Source organism: Engystomops pustulosus, chromosome 6, assembly GCF_040894005.1.
Source record: "Engystomops pustulosus chromosome 6, aEngPut4.maternal, whole genome shotgun sequence".
Classification (NCBI taxonomy): Eukaryota; Metazoa; Chordata; class Amphibia; order Anura; family Leptodactylidae; genus Engystomops; species Engystomops pustulosus.
This window is the reverse complement of record NC_092416.1, coordinates 125,089,793-125,106,617: the sequence shown is the minus strand read 5'-3', so window position 1 is coordinate 125,106,617 and position 16,825 is coordinate 125,089,793. Positions and strand designations below refer to the sequence as shown.

Genomic DNA, 16,825 nt, shown 5'->3' with positions numbered 1-16,825 from the left:
ACCACATCACTGTGGTGTAAGCATGTACTGTTTCTAGGGTGATATTTGTGATACAATGTCATGACAATTTAGTAGCTTTGCTTACACATTTTAGTATCACATTCTTTACTTGTTATATATAGACAGTGAGTGGCACTAACTGATAACAAAATATGAACTTTGTTACATGTTATGTAATGTGGCCAATGTTGCATATTTTTAGTATCGAGAGCACGATAACCTGATCGCATGAGTTTCTCTGGAAACGCATATGTGATCACTCTGAGCCCCGCCCCCGGTGCACTAGCGTCTCGTGTGAACGTGCACGGAGAGTGTTCACTGCATCAGAGTGGGGAAACGGGATATACAGCCTCTCTCCAACAGTGTTCAAAAGATTTACATCATCTTTTTGCAATTAAATACTTGATTAAAAATTAGAACCCAAGCTTTGTATTAATGGAACTTGATATTCCTCACTTAAAATAAACAGGCATTGGTACAAAAAGTTATGGAAAAAAAAAACACATTTATATTTAAAGACTACATAAATATAAAGACAAAAAGGGAAAAAAAAAAAAAACACAAAAACAGATCTCCATTTGAGCACAAGTATTACAGGATTCATCAGGATGCAACATCAATACAAGATACATTAGTACAATTAGGGGAAAAAAAAGTTACCATTTGGCACTCAAGCAGCAAAGAAGGGGTGTTCCAAATCTGTACCCACTTCATAGTCTCAAGCTGCATCCATCATTGGAGGAACTACCCACCATATGACAGCTAATGTACCTTATGTAGAGATTTTTATGAAGAACAGAGTATGATATTCTGTAGGTAATCACTGGATACTTCCCCTCCCCTGATATAAGTATGGTACACACCTCAACCAACACAAATGAAATACCGGTTTATGGACACCCTAAAAAATACCTGTGATGCACACAAGACACCCTTCAATAACGTGGCTAGACACAGAACAATGGGAGGTCGGATCTACAGGGCTAATCTGGCTGTGCAGGAGCCTTAAAAGTGAGGCCCTATCCACCATTTAGTTAGTGGGAAAACCCCCTTAAGTAGATTCCGGATGGTAGATATCTTTTAATGTTGGACCATGTAATCCATAGAAGCTCTCCCTTGTGGCCAGATTCTACAACAAGCTGTTCCAACTTGTGTACAGTATTGAGGAAAGCAATCTAGCTCCACCTTGTGGTCACAGCTAGGCACAATAGGCTGAATAGAAATCTGAATAGTGTTATAGTTGATCCATCTATAACCCATCATTGAAGCATTAAATTGACCATTTAAAACAGTAACCCTTATTTTTTTTATGAGGATGGGAAGATTAAGTAGAAGAATGAGAATCTTACATTTTTAACTCAAGTACTCTTTCCTCTTCTAATCACTGTATATAGTAAATAGAATGTGTGCAGAGGACAGCTTGCTCTGTCCAGCATTATCAGACAGAAGTATTAACATGGAAGCCAAGTGTTGTATTCAATAGTAGGTGGGTCCAGTATATAAAGAGGTCTTACATGCAAAAGGGCGCATAGTCTGCATGGAGTCAGCCTTGCAAAGCTACAACCAAGACATATGAAGATCTATCACTCTGTATTAGCATTTACAGATCATGAAAAAAAACACAAAAAAAAAAACAGAAAAACCTTTGAGTTAACCCAGATCACTGTTGCCTAGAGCCTAGGGCACCAGTGTACAATGTAAAGTTCTGGTTTCCTATGGACACACCGTAGTACCTGGAACAGTTAATATCTGAGAAGCTCGATCATCACTTTAGGTTAAATTGTGTTCATCTTTCAATTCAATGCTGTAAGCCAACCCAAAATAGGGCAAGACAGATATTCTAATGCTATAACCCAACGCGGTCATTGCTACATGGGTGGAAAATTTGTGCTTTAAAGGCAGCTCTGCTGGCAAAAGCACCAAAGGGTCTTCTAGACAAGTATAGTAATGCCTTAGAACAAAGCAGAAAAATGAAAAGTTTCTCTACAAGACCAGGGACATTTGGATTCTTCCTGGTTTTTTGGACACAAGGAATTGGAGCTGGAGAAACCTTGTCAAGATGACAAAATGCACTGTCCATTTCCCCACAAGACCAGATGCCAGTCACTTTAAATGGGCAGAAAAGGTGCAGTCAGAGGACCTCTACAAAGTCCTGGGAAATTACTTCTCTCGGTAGTAGAGTAGATAGCATTTCAGAGGGTCCGGAAGAGGCAGGCTCAGGATCCTCTCACGAAAAACGTTTACAGGTGGGTCCGATTTTGTTTCACTGGCCACTTGCTCTTCCTCTTCTCTTGAATCTTCTTCCACGTCATCATAATTGTTGTTGTCATCAAATGGGTTTGAGATACGACTAGCAAACACTTCTTTGTCCAGAAAGACTATGGTCTCCATTCGGCGCCTGCGAAGACGCTTACGTTTGTAGCGGGGTGGGTATTTAAAGATTCCAGTGTATCTGCAGAAGGACGGTGGTTTCATGATTGTCTTAATACGTCTTCTTATGGCGATTCTAGACAGGTCTTGCAGTGAATGGACAAGAGGAGTAGCTGAGAAAAATAAACAATGGGATTTACATTTCTGGCAAATTACAGATGAGCTTTTTTTTTTTTTGCACAAGACAGTGGTAAATGGGACTAAGGGTACATTAATGCATGCGTCTTGAAACGCACTAGAACAGCTGCGCAGAGGATATTTGCCAAATTACAGCAATGTAATTGGGCAAATCTTTTCAGCTGTTCCAATGAGTTTCAAAATGCATGCGTTACTGCCACATGTGAATGCAGCCCAAGCAAGGAGCTACGCTTTCCACACATGTCAGTTGCTGTAAGCAACATGAATCGGGAAGTGAGTAAGTTCTCCTTAAGGAGACTGCCCATTAAGGCCATCATGTAGGCGTGTGAAGTCTTATAGCCATGGACGTGCCACTAGGGGTATGCAAAGTTTTCCAGGATGGGATAAGGAATAGATATACTGGTTAGATTTTAATCTGGCATCATGTCATAAGGGCTCTTGTAGGTCATGCTTGATGTCAAGGAAGCTGCCTTACAAGGCGTGGTTTTCTTTATCTCCACAGACCAAGCCCCATCTATGCACTGAGCACAGTGTACTTTAAAGAGGACCTGTCACCCTGAAAAACGGCAGTAAGCCGTTCCCAGCAGTGTTACAATGTTAGTGTTAGCCGTACACCGCTCAGGATGTGCAAGGAGAACCGTTTTCCAACTGTGTGCTATGCCAGGGGTTACGGCCACAGTGAGCACAAGGTTGTGTGCATGAGGCCTAAAGATTGATGCAAAGTTTCTCACCCACTTCCCCAAAACTCAGTGTGTTGCGAAGGGAAAATGAAAAAAAAAAAAGTTAAAGCTTCAAGTGTTTGTTCTCAACTGGAAAAAAAAAAAAAAAAAATTATTGGACTTACGCATTTGGAGAGGGCGTCTCTTTCCATTTTCTGTTTGATTTGGTTGTACTAAAGGAGCAAATGAAACAGCCAGGATCTTCCTCGTTTCCCAGGTTGTTGGGCCTGTGCGAGTTATTTTTGTAAGCTAAAAATGAGGAAAAGGCAACAGATTAAAACTAAAAAGTTAGGATAAGAATGTGCCACAAATCAGAAGGCAATGGGACGCATAAGGACAACTTGCCATATATAATGAAAAGAGAACAACAATCCAGCTTACTTGTCCCGTTAAAATCCATAGCCTCCTTTATTAAACATCTTGGACATACACTTCATTACCCAAAGGAAACACGTTTCTGGCACACAGGCCGGACCATGATAGAGATGGATATGGAGATATATATATATATCCAAGATGTCTAAAGGCGTGTTCACAAATGGCCTTTTAGATGCATTTTCATTGCGTTTTGAAATGCATTAGAACAGTTGAGGATGGGCGATTTGACCAATAACATTGGTAACGTGTGCGTTAACATTGCATTTATGATGAGTTTTGTTTTCTTCTCTTTACCATTTCTATTGAACCGTGACGTTCGGAGGAGGGTCAGGAAATAAGGGCAAGCTTAAAAATCCTATAGCTACTTGACAACTTGCCATATACCAGATTTCAGTATATAAACAGTAAGTAATAAGCTAACATTAAAAAACAAACTACCTGCAGCTGCTAAAGATTATTAACCCCTTAAGGACACAGGGTTTTTCCGCATATTTCTCGCTCTCCAACTTCAAAAATCCATTAACTTTCATTTTTACGTGTACAGACCTGTGTGAGGGCTTATTTTTTGCGTAACAAATTTTACTTCCCTGTAATGTTATTTACTTTAACATGCCGTGTACTGCGAAGCTGAAAAAAAATTCCAAATATGGAAAAATTGAAAAAAAAACCCGTCACGTTCTTGTGGGCTCAGTTTTTTCGACTTTCACTCTGCGCTCCAAATAACACCTCAGCTTTATTCTTGGGTTCGGTGCGATCGCGGTGATACCAAATTTATATAGGTTTTAATACACATTTTCAAAAATTAAACGAATGTGTACAAAAGAAAAAATGTTTTTTGCCATCTGACGCTAATAACTTTTTCATACTTTAGCGCACGGAGATTTGTGAAGTGTCATTTTTTGCGAAATGAGCCGACGTTTTCATTGCTACCATTCTGAGGTCTGTGTGACATTTTGATCATTTTTTATGTGATGTAAAAAGGTGTAAAAGTCGCATTTCGGACATTTGGGCGCCATTTCCCGCCTCGGAGGTCACCGCCGGCTGTAACCATTTTTATATTTGATAGATCGGGCATTTTGGGACGCGGCGATACCTAATGTGTCTAATTTTTACTGTTTATTATGTTTTATATCAGTTCTAGGGAAAGGGGGTGATTTGAATTTTTAATATTTTATTAATTTTTTTTATTTTTTAATTTTTCTTCTTTTTTTCCCCCACTATTTCTTAGACCATCTAGGGTACATTAACCCTAGATGGTCAGATCGCTCCTACCATATACTGCAATACTTCTGTATTGCAATATATGGCATTTTTGCAGCACATTCATTACAATGAGCCACTGGCTCATTGTAACGAATCTGCAGAAGCCATGTAGCCTCGTGTCAAACGAAGACCCGGGGCTACCATGGTAACTGATCGGCGCCCCCTGATGACGTTCGGGGCGCGGCTAGCGTAATAAAGATGGCGGCGCCCGCGCGCCGCCGTCTTTTATACGCCACTGGTGACCTTGCCAGCGGCAATGAAAGGGTTAATAGCCGCGATTGGTGCAAGCACCGACCGCGGTTATTAGCGGTGGGGGATTTTTCTGCAATATGCAAAAACCCCCACCCTTGTATGAAGAGGACTCAGCCCGTGAGCCCTCTTCATACACTCCTTATGCGTTAAGGGGTTAAAGAAGTGAAGTGTGCAAAAGCCCATTGAAAAGAATGGGTCATTAACCCCTTCACGCTCAGTGGCGGATATATCCGCCACGGCGCTTATGCCGGCTCGGCTCTGGATCAGAGCCGAACCGGCATCGGGAAACACGGGGTGCCGGCTGTAACTAATAGCCGGCACCCCAGTGTAACACCCGCGATCGGAGTTGTCTCCGATCGTGGGTGCTTAACCCGTTAAATGCCGCGGTCAGCGCGACCGCGGCATCTAACAAGCATCTGGGGGGTCTTTTCCCCCACGATCGCCCCCCCGAACCGTTTTCGGGGGGCGCCGATCGTTGCCATAGCAACTCTGGGGTCCGATCTGGACCCCAGAGTTACTTGCAAGAATTGCCAGTAAGATGGCGTCTGTGACGTCATCTTACTGGCACAGTGCCAGCCTATGCAAGTGTATAGGCTGACACTGATAATACTCTGCAATACATCAGTATTGCAGAATATTATCATGAACAAGCAATCAGAAGATTGCTTCTTCATGTCCCATGGTATAAAAGTGAAAAAGTAAAAAAAAAAGTTATTCAATAAAAAAATAAAGTCATAAATCACTAAAAATGCCCCAAACTCCCAAAACATATAAAGAGACATATAACTCAAAAAAAGTCTAAATCATAACACAAACCCCACATATATAGTATCACCGCGTCCGTAACAACCCGTAGAATAAAAGTAAATCATTATTGAACCCCCACGATAAACGCCGTAAAAAAAAAACTGTTATAAACCCTCCAAAAATTATGATTTTTACCTTTTCAATCCCACAAAAAATGCTATAAAATGCGATCAAAAAACCATATGTACTCAGACATGATACTGGTGCAAAGTACAACATGTCCCGCAAAAAACAAGCCATCAACCAGCTCCGTAGCCAAAAAAGTAACAATGTTTTGCCACTTGGAAGACGGCAATACATAAATGATAGATTTTTCCCCACATTAGGGTTTTGTTTGACAAATTTAGTAAAACGTAAGAAAATATATTCATGTCTGGTATCCCCGTAATCGTATCGACCCATAGAATAAAGATAACATGATTATTAGGCTATACGGTGAACACCAAAAAAAAAAAGTCAAAAATCCAGTACAGAATTGATGCTTTTCTACTCCTGCCCTCAAAAAAAGTTCCTAAATTTTCAACAATAGGTGATACCAACCCCAAAATGGTAACAATGGAAAAAGCATCTCATCCCGCAAAAAAAATGCCGTCACATGGCCCCAATAACGAAAAAGCGAAAATTTTATAGCCTTCAAAAGGGGCCAATGAGGAAACTAAAATCCTGGCAGCTGCAGCGCCCTCCTTCCCTTCTGCACCTCGCTGTGCCCCCATAAAACAAGTCACAGCCACATGTGGGGGGGGTCGCTGCACTCAGGAGAAATTGCAGAACAAATTGTATGGTGCGTTTTCTCTTTTTATATTTTGGAAATGTGTAAATTTTAGTGCTAAATGAACGTATAAGGGAACAATATGACCATTCTAAATTTCACCTCCATTTTGATTCAATTACTATGAAGATCTCAAGGGGTTAACAATCTTCGTAAAAGCGGTTTCTGATAGCTTGAGGGGTGCAGATTTGAAAATGGGTAGAATATATAGGGGGTTTTGATGCTAAATATGTAAAATTTCATTCAAAACTGTATTTATCCCCAAAATAGTCAATTCTGAAAATCCGGAAAAGCGATATTCTATTTGTAAGCCGCGTGACATCAAAATAAATTATCCAAACATTTCAGAAATTATGAAAATGTAAAGTAGACAAATGGGAAATGTTATTCAGCAACTTATTTAGGTGGTAAATCTATCTGCCTGAAAACGCAATGATTTAGAATTTCGAAAATGGCAAATTTTTCAAAAAATTTATCATATTTTCTTTTTTTTTTGTAAGTAAACGCAAAACTTATCTGCCAGAATTTACCACTAAAATGAAGTACAACATGTGGGGAAAAAAACAATCTCAGAATCGCTTTGATAAGTAACAGTGTTCAAAAGTTATAACCATATAAAGCGACGCAGGTCAGAATCCAAAAAAATCGGGCTGAGCCTTAAGCTACAAAATGGCTGCGTCCTTAAGGGGTTAAGGAATCCGTGGAGAGAGGGAAAATAATAAATAAATAAATCACTGATGTGAAACCACCCTAAGGGTGATGCCACCCATGGCGTTTTGAACCCATTTTTGGTCCGTTTTTAAGCAGTTTTAATTAAGATAATTGGTAAAACCCGTCAAAAACTGATGCGTTTTTTTAATGCATGCGTTTTTAAGGGTAATCCCACACATGGCGTTTTTGGTCAGTTTTTAAGCACGAGTTTGCAGTCTTAAAAACACATGCCGAATCCATTTTTTACTGTTTACTATGCGTTTGGCTGCTTGGAACCCGTTTATATATTAACCCCTTTAGGAGGCAGGATTTTTTCACTCATTTCTCGCTCTCCACCATAGAATAAAAAGTGACCATAATGTCATGGATTTTATGGATTTTTAATGTCATTTAAAAGGTGTAAAAGTCGCATTTCGGACATTTGGGTACCATTTCCCGTAATGGAGGTCAGCAATAACAAAATTGGCCAATAAGGAAACAAAAATCCCTGGCAGCTGCCGGGCGCTCCTTTCCTTCTGTGCCTCCCTGTGCACCCATAAAACAAGTAACGGCCACATGTGGGGGTGGGGGGTTGGGTCTCTGTACTCAAAGAGAAATTCCAGAATAAAACTGAAGGTGGGTTTTCTCTTTTTATCTTTTGGAAATAACCAAATTTTACCTTTCTAAATTTCACCTCTATTTTGATGTAATTACTATGAAGAACTCAAGGTGTTAACAATCTTCCTAAAATCTGTTTCTGATATTTTGAGGGGTACAGATTTGAAAATGGGGTTGGTTATATAAGGGGATTTTGATGTTAACTATGTAAAATTCAAAACTGTATTTATCCCCAAAATAGTCAATTCTAAAAATACTGAAAATCGAAATTTGATTTGTAAGCCGCGTGACATCAAAATAAATTATCCAGACATTTCAAAAATAATGAAAATGTAAAGTAGACATATGGGAAATGTTATTCAGCAACTTTAGTTGGTAAATCTATCTGCCAGAAAACACAATGATTTTGAAAATGGCAAATTTTTCAAAAATGTTTTCTTTTTTGGTAAATAAACACAACTTATCGGCCAGAATTTATCACTAAAATGAAGTACAACATGTGAGGAAAAAACAATCTGTTGAAGTTTTGTTCAACAGTGTTCAAAAGTTATAACCATATAATACGACAAGTCAGAATACAAAAAATGGGTCTGAGTGTTGAGCTACAAAATGGATGTGTCCTTAAAGGGTTAAGGGCGGTGGCACACCTGGCGTTTTGAACCATTTTTAGGCCGCTTTTAAGCAGTCCGTTAAACACATGGGGTTTTTGAAAATGCATCTATTTTTTGACCGTTTGCCAGTTTTCCAATTATGTTAAGATAATTGGGGAAAAAAACAGCCCAAAAATGGGTTCAAAACGCCACGTGTGCCACAAGCCTTAACAGACCGAAAACCCCATGTGTGGCATTAACCTAAAACTGTGTCACAATCAGCTTTGGGGCTTTTTAGGTGCAGTTTTGTTAATTTAACAGGTGGATAACATTTGTGGAACAGGTTTCCCCTTCAAAATCAAATTCATCCATTCAGTTAATTTCTTTCACCTGTTAAATTAACAAAAGTGCACCTAAAACCGCCTCAAAAGTTGAAGGTGGTCTTGAAGTCTGGGATTTATTGCTGTTGTTTAAAGATAAGATCTGTTGTGTTACCTTCTCTTCAAGTGGCATCACAAGGATCCCACCTACTTTTAGTAGGTTCTTCATGTATTCTTCATGCTCTTTTTGTACTCCCGCACCACAGTACACACGATCATATGCAGAGGTTTCCAGTGAAATTTCCAAACAGTTACCAGCCACAAAAGATGGTTCACAAAAGTCAAACCTTGAGTAGGAAGGTATATATATCATTATTAAAAGTATATATTCAAGAAAAGAAAATTACATTCAAAAAATTAAAATAATCCACACAGACCAACACCAGACTTACTTGTCAAAGCTGTCACTTGTGCGGACAAACTGTTCCAACTTTTGCTTTGCATATTCAATTACCTCTGGATGAATTTCAACTCCATGGTTTACTCCAAAAGGTCCTGGTGGTAGAGAATCAATGAATGAATACTATAAACTGTGATATATACATTTTCACAGCAAAACATTTCCTGATTTTCACTCTACAATTTCTACAACATTTGATCTAGGAAGATGCACAGAAAGGCCTCATGCACAGTAACTATTTTGGGAGAGGTGTGCTATTCCTCCCCATGCATTTCTATGGGGTCAGACACATGATTGTGATTTTAACAACCCTGTGTACGAGCAGTCTACTCAGACCACAAAACTCACAGCATGTCCTATTCCTGATGGTTTTTGGGTAGTCGCCTCCTGTTATCACTGTGTAGCCTGACCTCTGGCACCAATGAAACATGGGTCTGTTTGACATGTTCATATGCACGCCACCAAACTGAGGGCTCATATTACATAGATGCCGCATCAATACAAGTGACCCAATGACAAACCATATGATTACATACACATAACCAGTTTCTGCAAAATCTGTCAAAAGCTTAGATATACCAGATGTGTTCATTGCAAAAGGTGCATCGTATTGGCTACTTAACATGTTACAGGTGCTATGGGATACAGTAGGACTCTTGAGCTGATAATTCTCACATCCTTGTTTTGATTAATACTCTATATTCATAGGAATGTAACAGAACCATATCAACCACATTAATATAGAGAATACCGAGTGGTTAAGTTCTCCAACTTAACATGCGTTATGTTATAATTCTTCACCAATTTCAGTATAGTTGTTTACGTTAAGAAACATATATACATGACTAAACTGCTACAATGTATCCAGTGGAGATCATCCTAGTCAAAACCTTTCTGATATTCCGATATTTTAAATGCAGGGCTTTTAGCTCAACAGAAACTGTGTGACAGCCTAAGTGCGTGTAAATATCAGAGTCTGCGTTCAAAAATAGAAAACAGGTCTTAAAAATGGCAAAGACTGGAAAGAAGAGCCTCCTCGTTCCATTACTTTGATTGCCTAGGCTTGTATAATTGACTGCTCGGCGATATGTGGGATGCAAGCTTCACATTATAAAAAGTTTAATGTATTTGCACAGTATACACAGATTTTTTTTTATATTGGATATTGAATGGTCTTAGTAATGCACTTCCTTAGGAAAGGAAATAAAATTCCATTGTGGACTTACTCACCCAAGAGGAGTCCGACCATAGTGCTTAGATACCCAGTGCCACTTCCCAGGTTCAGGAAGGACAGGCCAGGGTATAATTCCAAGGCCTCCATCACCTCTGAATAAATGCAGGGGGCAGACAAGTGGATGTTGCCATGCTTCCAGGCCAAATCCTTATATGCGATTTCCTTATAGTCATCCAGGTAGTAATCTGCACGATCAATGGCACGGAAGGCCTTCTCCACCTCATCAGTGCGGATGTACTGAGCGTCCTTTAAGTTGTCAATCAGGTCATCATTGTCCTCGCCAGCGCTCACAGCTCCTCCCATTTTGGCTACAGACCCAATACAGCTATTGAGGAAAAAGTAAAAATAAGTGAAAATGTATTTGTTCACACAAGGCAAAGTGTCTGTTCTTCCTTCCCTTCTGTGGAACCACAAAATAAACTAAAGTAGGCTCCCAACATTAGGCAACACAGATATTCAGAGAAATGTCTGCAGTTTTTAGTTTACAAAAGTAATGAGTTGTTACAGCACATTTACATCAAGGCCCCACATACACTAGCATTAAGTTATAAACGCAACGCTAAGGCCGGTGGCAAACATGGCGTTTTGAACCCGTTTCTGGGCCATTTTAAGAAGTCCGTTAAAAAATGCATGCTTTTTTGAAAACATGCGTTTTTTAACGCACTGCTTAAAAACAGCCCCAAAACAGGTTCAAAACGCCACGTGTGCCACCGGCCTACGGCAGCGGTCACACCTTCCGCTAGCAGTCCGTTCATAACGCGATGCTAGCGCACAGGGGGTGGGTCTCGGCTGATCGCATTTATGTTTCCAGGGAAAGTTTCTCTGTGGGCGTGGACTCTCTAAGCAGACACTTTATGATTCATCTAGTTTAGGGAGCTGACAATGTGGTTAGAATATCATGGTACACGGTTTATATCCACTCTTCCGGCTTCTGAGCATTGCACTAGTCTCCAACACAAAGAGGAGAAAGATCAGAGATGAGATCCAGGAGATGCATATAACACCCTGTCAGCTCTGCTACATATCTGTTCTCACACAGATCTCTGGTGCCTCTCTCCCCAGAAAAAAAAAAAAATGATCTGCCTGTAGCTTGCAGCTTCTCTCTCCTCAGGATGTGGTGTTTGCTGGCAGGAAGTGAGTGAGTGTCCATCCTGGACTGCAGGGAGCAGAGAGAAACTCAGCTCAATGGCCGTCACACCGAAATCCAAGATGGCGGCCCGACCCCAAGTCAGAAGTTACAGGGTCGTGTCTAGGAGCAACTGAAATTGTGTACACCAGGACTGATAGAGACAGGGTAGACTTAAAAATATTCTAATTCACTGTTATATATGTGAAATGCTATAACAAAAATAACACATTCTCCGAGTACACTTTTAGAAACTTGTCTTTGTGGAAACAACCTTTTAATCCCTTCCCGCTGCGGCCCTTTTTCGATTTTGGGTTTTCATTTTTCACTCCCCACATTCAAAAATCTGTAACTTTTTATTGTTCCATGTACAGAGCTGTGTGATGGCTAATTTTCTGCGTAACAAATTACACTTCAAAATGGTGGTATTTAATATTTCATGCCGTGTACAGGGAAAAAAATTCCAAATGCAGTGAAATTGGTAAAAAAAAAAAAAAAAAAAAACGCATTTGTGCGTATTCTTGTGGGCTTGGATTTTACGGATTTCACTGTGCACCCCAAATGACATGTCAACTTTATTCTTTTGGTCGGTACGATTACGGGGATACCAAATTTGTATAGGTTTTATAATGTTTTCATACATTTAAAAAAATTAAAACCTCCTGTACAAAATTTTTTTGGGGGATTTTGCCATCTTCTGGGGTTAATAACTTTTTCATACTTTGGTGTATGGAGCTGTGGGTGGTGTCGTTTTTTGCAGATTTTGATGACGTTTATAATGTTATCATTTTTAGGACTGTACGACCCTTTGATCACTTTTTATAGAATTTAAAAAAAAAATTTAAATGGCAAAAAAGTGCCATTTTTGAATTTGGGCGCGATTTTTGTTACAAGGTTAAACGCAGTGAAAAACCGTTATCATATTTTGATAGATTGGGCATTTTCAGACGCGGCGATACCTAATGTGTTTATGATTTTTACTGTTTATTTATATCAATTCTAGGGAAAGGGGGGTGATTTGAATTTTTAGGTTTTTTTATTTTAACTTTTTTTTTTTTATTTTAATTTTTACTACTTTACCCTAGGGTGTCTGTACGATCCTATCATATACTGCCATACTACAGCTGACAGCACATGGTAATGAATGGGTTAACCCGAAGTAGCTTCGGGTCTTCGTGAGACCCAAAGCTACCATGGCGACGGATCGACGCTCCCCGATGACGTCACGGGGAGCGACGATCCACGGAAAGACGGCGGCGCGCCGCCGTCTTTTTGAAATCGCTGGCACCTTTGCCGGCGGCGATCACGGGTGTTACCGGTAAGCCTTTGCTGCAATATGCAGCAAAGACTTACCGGCTATGGAGAGGGCTCGGCCCGCGAGCCCTCTCCATGTACCGGGACCCGACATGTGACGTACTATTACGTCACATGTCGGTAAGGGGTTAAGTTTGACTGATGGTAGATGTCCAGCATTACATGCCTGCTTCTTTATGCAATAAAAACTGTTCTGATTAGTGCATAAAGAAACTGCATATTTACAACTAAAACCACATTTAAAAAATTATGTCAGTGAGCTATACACGCTCAGGCTAACGTCACCTGTCAGCCTCACCAGATTTTAACACACGTCAGGGAGCTAGGCGAGACCGCGGCCGAGCTTACACTACGCCGTGGCCTTCTAACATGACTGGCCGGCTTCCATCTCCCCGGTCAGGAGCAGAGGAGTCATGCATACATTAAAATCCGGCAATGCCGAGAGGCGCTCAGGTGATGTCAACTTACAGTTCCCAAATGCCTGTTTTTTGTTGCCATGGGGTTTTGTTTTTTTTTTTTTTTTTAAAGAGTCCACATATTTTACTAGAAGTTATGAGGCTTAGAATTTGGGTGCCAATTTTTGCCACAACTTTTATTTGGAGGCACCGGATTAACTTTCAATTGAATGAGAGGCCTGCATAACAGCAAAACCCATATTAATCCATTATGGAAACTACACTCCATAAAAAAGTGAAAAGCATTTTTAAGGGTGCATCCACACAACCTATTTCTAAAAGAAAAAGCAGGTGTGGATAATGAGTAAGGATCATCACTGAAAGGAGGAGTTACTCCTCCATTTTCACTCCACTTCTGGTTTGGACATCAAAACTTCATCTGAAAAACATCCCAAGAAGTTTGTTAACTTGTTAGGCGTTTTATAGGGGTTCAAACAAAATGGAGTTGCGGTCTACAAGTTGTACTATTTTGGGACAATACATTCATTTTAGGCTGAAAATTAAATATTTACAATGGATTAAAATGACAAAAAGCTCCACAAAGTTTGATACCCAATTTCTCCCAAGTATGCCATACATGGTGGTAAACTGCTGTATAGGGAAAAGGCCAGGCACAAAATTGAAAGAGCCCCATCCAGGACAGATTTGCATTGTCAAAAATGTTTTTTATTCTCTTTTGTTAATATCAATATATAGGGGCTTATTTTTATGAAAATAATAAATTTTTGGTAACTTATTTTTGGCCATTGACCATACTTAAAAATATGTTATTTTTATTCTATGGGTTGTCACGATTACAAAATACCTCATTTATATGGCTTTTCTATTTTTTTCTCCCCAATTTTTATTTGTCTGCTGACAAATCTGGTTAATGGAAAGCAAAGAACATGAAAACCAGCAGTACTGTGTCCTTTACAGAACATACAAGTCGCTCAGCAGGATGGAGAGATGGAACTTGCCGCATGTTTTTATGCCAGTATAGTCCTATGTATATCATGAGTGCTTACACCAAGAGCTTTCCTATTATATACGTTCACTATATACATAAAATGTGGAGTGAACCGAATGGCACGGTGACTCCTCTCTTAGAGCCTCCAAAGCAGGAAGCCTAAACGACACGTGTGCACCACCAATACCAGGTTTCTCAACAGGCCTTCCTGCTGTGCCCTAGGACACATGGCATTAATATACCTTGTAACTCTGTATGCAAGTGGTCCCCTCATTCTCCCAATGCAGGACACTAGGAAACATAGTAGCCACAGTCACAAGGTATCCTAGTGTACAAGTCCCATGAATCTTCTCATTAAGGACACACGCAAGTGATAATCACACAGGACACTAGTGTATAAGGTCCTCCAATATTCACCCTACAAGACACTAGGAAACATGCAGGTTAAAGACACAATACAAAAGACTAATTCTCCACCTTTAGGACACTACTATACAGCATGTACAAAGTCACACTCTACACTAACGCAGGTGTACGTTCACAAGTTCAGTTTTTCAGATGCAATTTTCAAAGCCAAAACCAGGTATGGATGATAGTGGGTGAGATCATCACTGAGAGGCTCTACTCACCTTTACTCATTCTTCTCCTGATTGTGACATAGAAAAATGCATCTGAAAATCTGAACGTATCCTAAGAATTATGGGAATAAAGTCTCCACTTCCCTTCTCAGGGCACTAGGATAAAGGCTGAACATAGTCACACAGTACACTAGTGTAAGAAGCTCCATAATGCCTCCCAGTCCCAATGACCGAAACTGGTAAAGTAATTCAAACATTAGGCTTGCAAAACCGTGAGGATAAGTAATGATTTGCTTTAAATCCTGCCTTTGGCAAACACCAATGAGACTGATCCCTGCAGTGCCGAGAACTTCTTTACCTTTTAAATGTTTTGAATCCATAAAGATGTCCGAGTGCTTGGATTACTTTTCCTGTATAATTTGGGTTGGATCCCTATCCACAGCACTAAGCATACCCACTTCCTGATGTGGAACAATAATGTCCCCTCCCCTCTAGGCAAACTAGGAGCAACACAGGTCATAGTCACAGTAGACTAGTGTATGCAATCCCACAGTGCCCCCTCCCCAAACAAGTCATAGTCACACAGTAACTAAATGTATAGGTCCTATAATGTGCCCGCCCCTCTAGGCACTCCAGGAGCAACACAGGTCATAGTCACAGTACACTAGTGTATGCAATCCCACAGATCCCCCTCCCCACACAGGTCATAGTCACAGTATAACACCCCCTCCCCCCAAGGACACACCAGTTACTAGTGTATGAGGCCCTGGAATACCCCCTCCCCCCCAGGACACACCAGTTACTAGTGTATGAGGCCCTGGAATACCCCCCTCCCCCCCAGGACACACCAGTTACTAGTGTATGAGGCCCTGGAATACCCCCCTCCCCCCAGGACACACCAGTGCATGAGATCCACAAGACCAAACACAAGCAGGTAAGACAATACACATGCCGATGGTCACTCGCGGGATTCCCTACATTATGATGTGCGAGGCTCTATAATACGCCCCCTGCAAGATAAAAGTGGAACTTGAACATTATGAAATGTATTTATCAACACTCCCATACGATCATCATAGATGCGTCACATACAAAACAATGACAAAACGCTCCCTCCCCAGGACACACGAGGGACGGCCTAGAGCAGAGTAACGCACAGCAGCTTGTACTGTACTGCTCCCCCTGCAGGAGTGAAGCAGACTGACTACCGTAGAACATAACCGCATTAGTTTCCCCCTGTCCTGCCCCGGCCGGGGACAGCTCGGCGTGTTACCTCGGTCGTGCACGGTGAGCGTCGAGGATGCCGTCTGTGCTCCGTAGTGACGCGTTCCCCACACTCGCTCACCTCCTGCTGACTGCTGTAAACACACTACCAGCTGACCGCGCCTACGTCACCAGACAGGCTAATGAGGTGGGCGGGATTCCTTCTTAACTCCGCCCTTCTACCAAGGCGTCCTGTTTCTGCGCCGCCTGAAGCTTGTTGTAGTCACGTGACGCGGGCTCAGAGCCAGAGGGCGGGAAATCACTCCCAGTGTGAAAGCCATAACGCTCCATGAAAGAGGTGCAGGGCGTCTGATATGATGGTGTTTAGTTACTTTGAGGCATTGCAGGTAATGAACTGTAAGCTTGTGTTGACACGTGTAGTAGCTTATGCAAGTATCTTAACTCCTTCAGCTTAAAGTGTGACCGTCATTCTGAGAAAAAAAAACATAATGTTGTTCCAGGTGTCCCTGGG

General features: G+C 40.9%; 1 protein-coding gene and 1 long non-coding RNA gene across 2 annotated transcripts in view; one reads left to right on the top strand and one right to left on the bottom strand.

The window, feature by feature from the left end:
* Positions 1 to 485: 485 nt before the first annotated feature.
* Positions 486 to 16,518, bottom strand: PCMTD2 (protein-L-isoaspartate (D-aspartate) O-methyltransferase domain containing 2). Its single transcript, XM_072110893.1, has 6 exons — positions 16,364 to 16,518; positions 10,665 to 10,993; positions 9,427 to 9,529; positions 9,150 to 9,321; positions 3,413 to 3,536; positions 486 to 2,543 (listed from the first exon to the last, which is right to left on the bottom strand). Exons 2-6 carry the CDS (start codon positions 10,969 to 10,971, stop codon positions 2,161 to 2,163), a joined length of 1,089 nt encoding a protein of 362 aa, XP_071966994.1. The 5' UTR covers positions 10,972 to 10,993; positions 16,364 to 16,518; the 3' UTR covers positions 486 to 2,160.
* The window catches only part of LOC140064217 (uncharacterized), a 58,145-nt gene continuing 57,767 nt past the window's right edge, over positions 16,448 to 16,825 (top strand). Inside the window, exon 1 of the long non-coding RNA XR_011847726.1 lies at positions 16,448 to 16,700. This is a non-coding gene — a long non-coding RNA (uncharacterized lncRNA). The remainder of the gene's footprint in view (positions 16,701 to 16,825) is intronic.

Bases quoted from the DNA above. Each gene is read 5' to 3' on its own strand.
- PCMTD2 (XM_072110893.1), bottom strand. From the start codon at position 10,971: ATGGGAGGAGCTGTGAGCGCTGGCGAGGACAATGATGACCTGATTGAC. The intron at 9,322-9,426 runs GTAAGTCTGGTG...TTCCTACTCAAG, and splicing joins ACAAGTGACAGCTTTGACAA to GTTTGACTTTTGTGAACCAT. The intron at 3,537-9,149 runs GTAACACAACAG...CCTCATTTTTAG, and splicing joins TGATGCCACTTGAAGAGAAG to CTTACAAAAATAACTCGCAC.